Source organism: Neopelma chrysocephalum, unplaced genomic scaffold, assembly GCF_003984885.1.
Source record: "Neopelma chrysocephalum unplaced genomic scaffold, ASM398488v2 Primary Assembly neopelma1_95204, whole genome shotgun sequence".
NCBI lineage: Eukaryota > Metazoa > Chordata > Aves > Passeriformes > Pipridae > Neopelma > Neopelma chrysocephalum.
The window spans coordinates 1386-3483 of record NW_020923892.1 but is presented as its reverse complement, the minus strand read 5'-3'; the positions used below and the strand labels follow the sequence as shown (position 1 = coordinate 3483).

The 2098-nt window shown below is 60.1% G+C and overlaps 1 protein-coding gene across 1 annotated transcript in view; it reads right to left on the bottom strand.

Annotated features, from left to right (window-relative positions):
* LOC113980788 (heterogeneous nuclear ribonucleoprotein L-like) overlaps nt 1-2098 on the bottom strand; it is a 6736-nt gene that overhangs the window by 3660 nt on the left and 978 nt on the right. Inside the window, exons 3-4 of the mRNA XM_027708006.1 lie at nt 1452-1548; nt 369-441 (exon numbers count right to left, since the gene is read on the bottom strand). Coding sequence (XP_027563807.1) covers nt 369-441; nt 1452-1548 — 170 coding nt within the window. The remainder of the gene's footprint in view (nt 1-368; nt 442-1451; nt 1549-2098) is intronic.

The following is a 2098-nucleotide window of genomic DNA, read 5'->3' as shown; positions in this document are numbered from 1 at the left end:
GTCTCAGGTGACCCCCAGGTGGGCACCGGTGACCCCCAGGTGGGCACAAGTGAGCCCAGATGAGCCTCAGGTGAGCCCAGGTGGGTCTCAGGTGACCCCCAGGTGGGCACAGGTGACCCCAGGTGGGCACAGGTGGGTCCCAGGCAACCCTCACGTGTGCCCAGGTGAGTCTCAGGTGACCCCCAGGTGACCCCTAGGTAGGCACAGGTGGGTCTCAGGTGACTCCCAGGTGGGCACCGGTGACCCCCAGGTGGGCACAGGTGAGTCTCAGGTGAACCCTAGGTGTGCCCGGGTGACCCTGAGGTGTGCCCAGGTGGGTGCCAGGCGCCCCTGAGGTGTGCCCAGGTGTGCCGCAGGTGTTGCTTTACCTGTCCCGCTCAGGTTGGGGTTGGTGTAGTCCCAGGTGTCCTGGTCGTTCTTGAACACGTTCAGGCGGCTGGGCTGGGGGGGGAGGGAAAGTGGGGGGTGTTGGCACCTGTACAGGTGTGCCCAGGTACCCCAGGTGTGTGTCCAGGTGCACCCAGGTATCCCCAGGTGTGTACCCAGGTGTGTGCCCAGGTGCCCCCAGTTGGGTGCCCAGGTGCCCCCAGTTGGGTGCAAAGGTGTGCCCAGGTGCCCCCATGTATCCCCAGGTGCCCCCAGGTGTGTTCCCAGGTATCCTCAGGTGTGTTCCCAGGTGTGTCCCCAGGTGTGTTCCCAGTTATCCTGTGTTCCCAGGTATCCCCAGGTGCGTTCCCACATATCCCCAGGTGTGCCCAGGTGTGTCCTCAGGTGTGTTCCCAGGTGTGTCCCAGGTGTGTTCCCAGGTGTGTCCCAGGTGTGTGCCCAGGTGTGTCCCCACATGTGTTCCCAGGTGTGTTCCCACATACCCCCACGTGTGTTCCCAGGTGTGCCCAGGTGTCCCCAGGCGCATTCCCAGGTATCCTCAGTTATCCCAGGTGTATTCCCAAGTGTGTTCCCCTTATCCCCAGGTGTGTTCCCAGGTATCCCCGTGTATCCCCACATGTCCCCCAGGATTCCCAGTTATCCCCAGGTGTGTTCCCAGGTGTGTTCCCAGGTGTGTCCCAGGTGTGTTTCCAGGTGTGTTCCCAGTTATCCCCAGGTGTGTTCCCAGGTGTCTCCCAGGTGTGTTCCCAGGTGTGTCCCAGGTGTGTTCCCAATTATTCTCAGTTATCCCCAGGTGCGTTCCCAGTTACCCCAGGTGTATTCCCAGGTGTATCCCCAGTTATTCCCAGTTGCCCCAGGTGTGTCCCAGGTGTGTTCCCAGGTGTCCCCAGGTGTGTCCCAGGTGTGTTCCCAGTTATCCCCAGGTGTGTCCCCAGGTGTTCCCAGGTGTGTCCCAGGTGTGTTCCCAGGTGTCCCCAGGTGTGTCCCAGGTGTGTTCCCAGTTACCCCAGGTGTGTCCCAGGTGTGTCCCAGGTGTGTCCCAGGTGTGTCCCAGGTGTGCCCACCTTGGCGTACTCGATCTTGAGCGTGCAGCATCCCGAGTAGATGTCGGCGCCGTTGAGCGAGGCCTTGGCGCGTTGGGCGCTCTGCACAGAGTCAAACCTGCCCCGTCGTCAAGGAATACTGGGAATACCGGGAATGCCGGGGGGCACCTGAGCTCCCGGGGGGGCACCTGAGCTCCCGGGGGGATCAGACTCCAAAGGGGAATTGGGAGCACCTGGATCTTGGGGGAACCTCGGGTTCCTGAACACCTGCACTGGTTGGGAACACCCGGATTGGTTGGGAACACCTGGACTGGTTGGGAACACCTGGATTTTAGGGAATCCTCATCCACTTCTTCCTGAACACCTGCACTGGTTGGGAACACCTGGTTAGGAACACCTTAATTTTAAGGAATCCTCATCCACTTCTTCCTAAACATCTGGATTGGCTGGGAATACCTGGACTGTTGGGAACACCTGGATTGGTTGGGAACACCTGGGTTGCTTGGGAACACCTGGATTGGTTGGGAACACCTGGACTGGATGGGAACACTGGGACTGGTTGGGAACACCTGGATTGTTTGAAAACATCAGGATTTTGGGAGCCCTCATCCACTCTTTCCTGAACACCTGGATTGGTTGGGAACACCTGGATTTTGGGAGCCCTCATC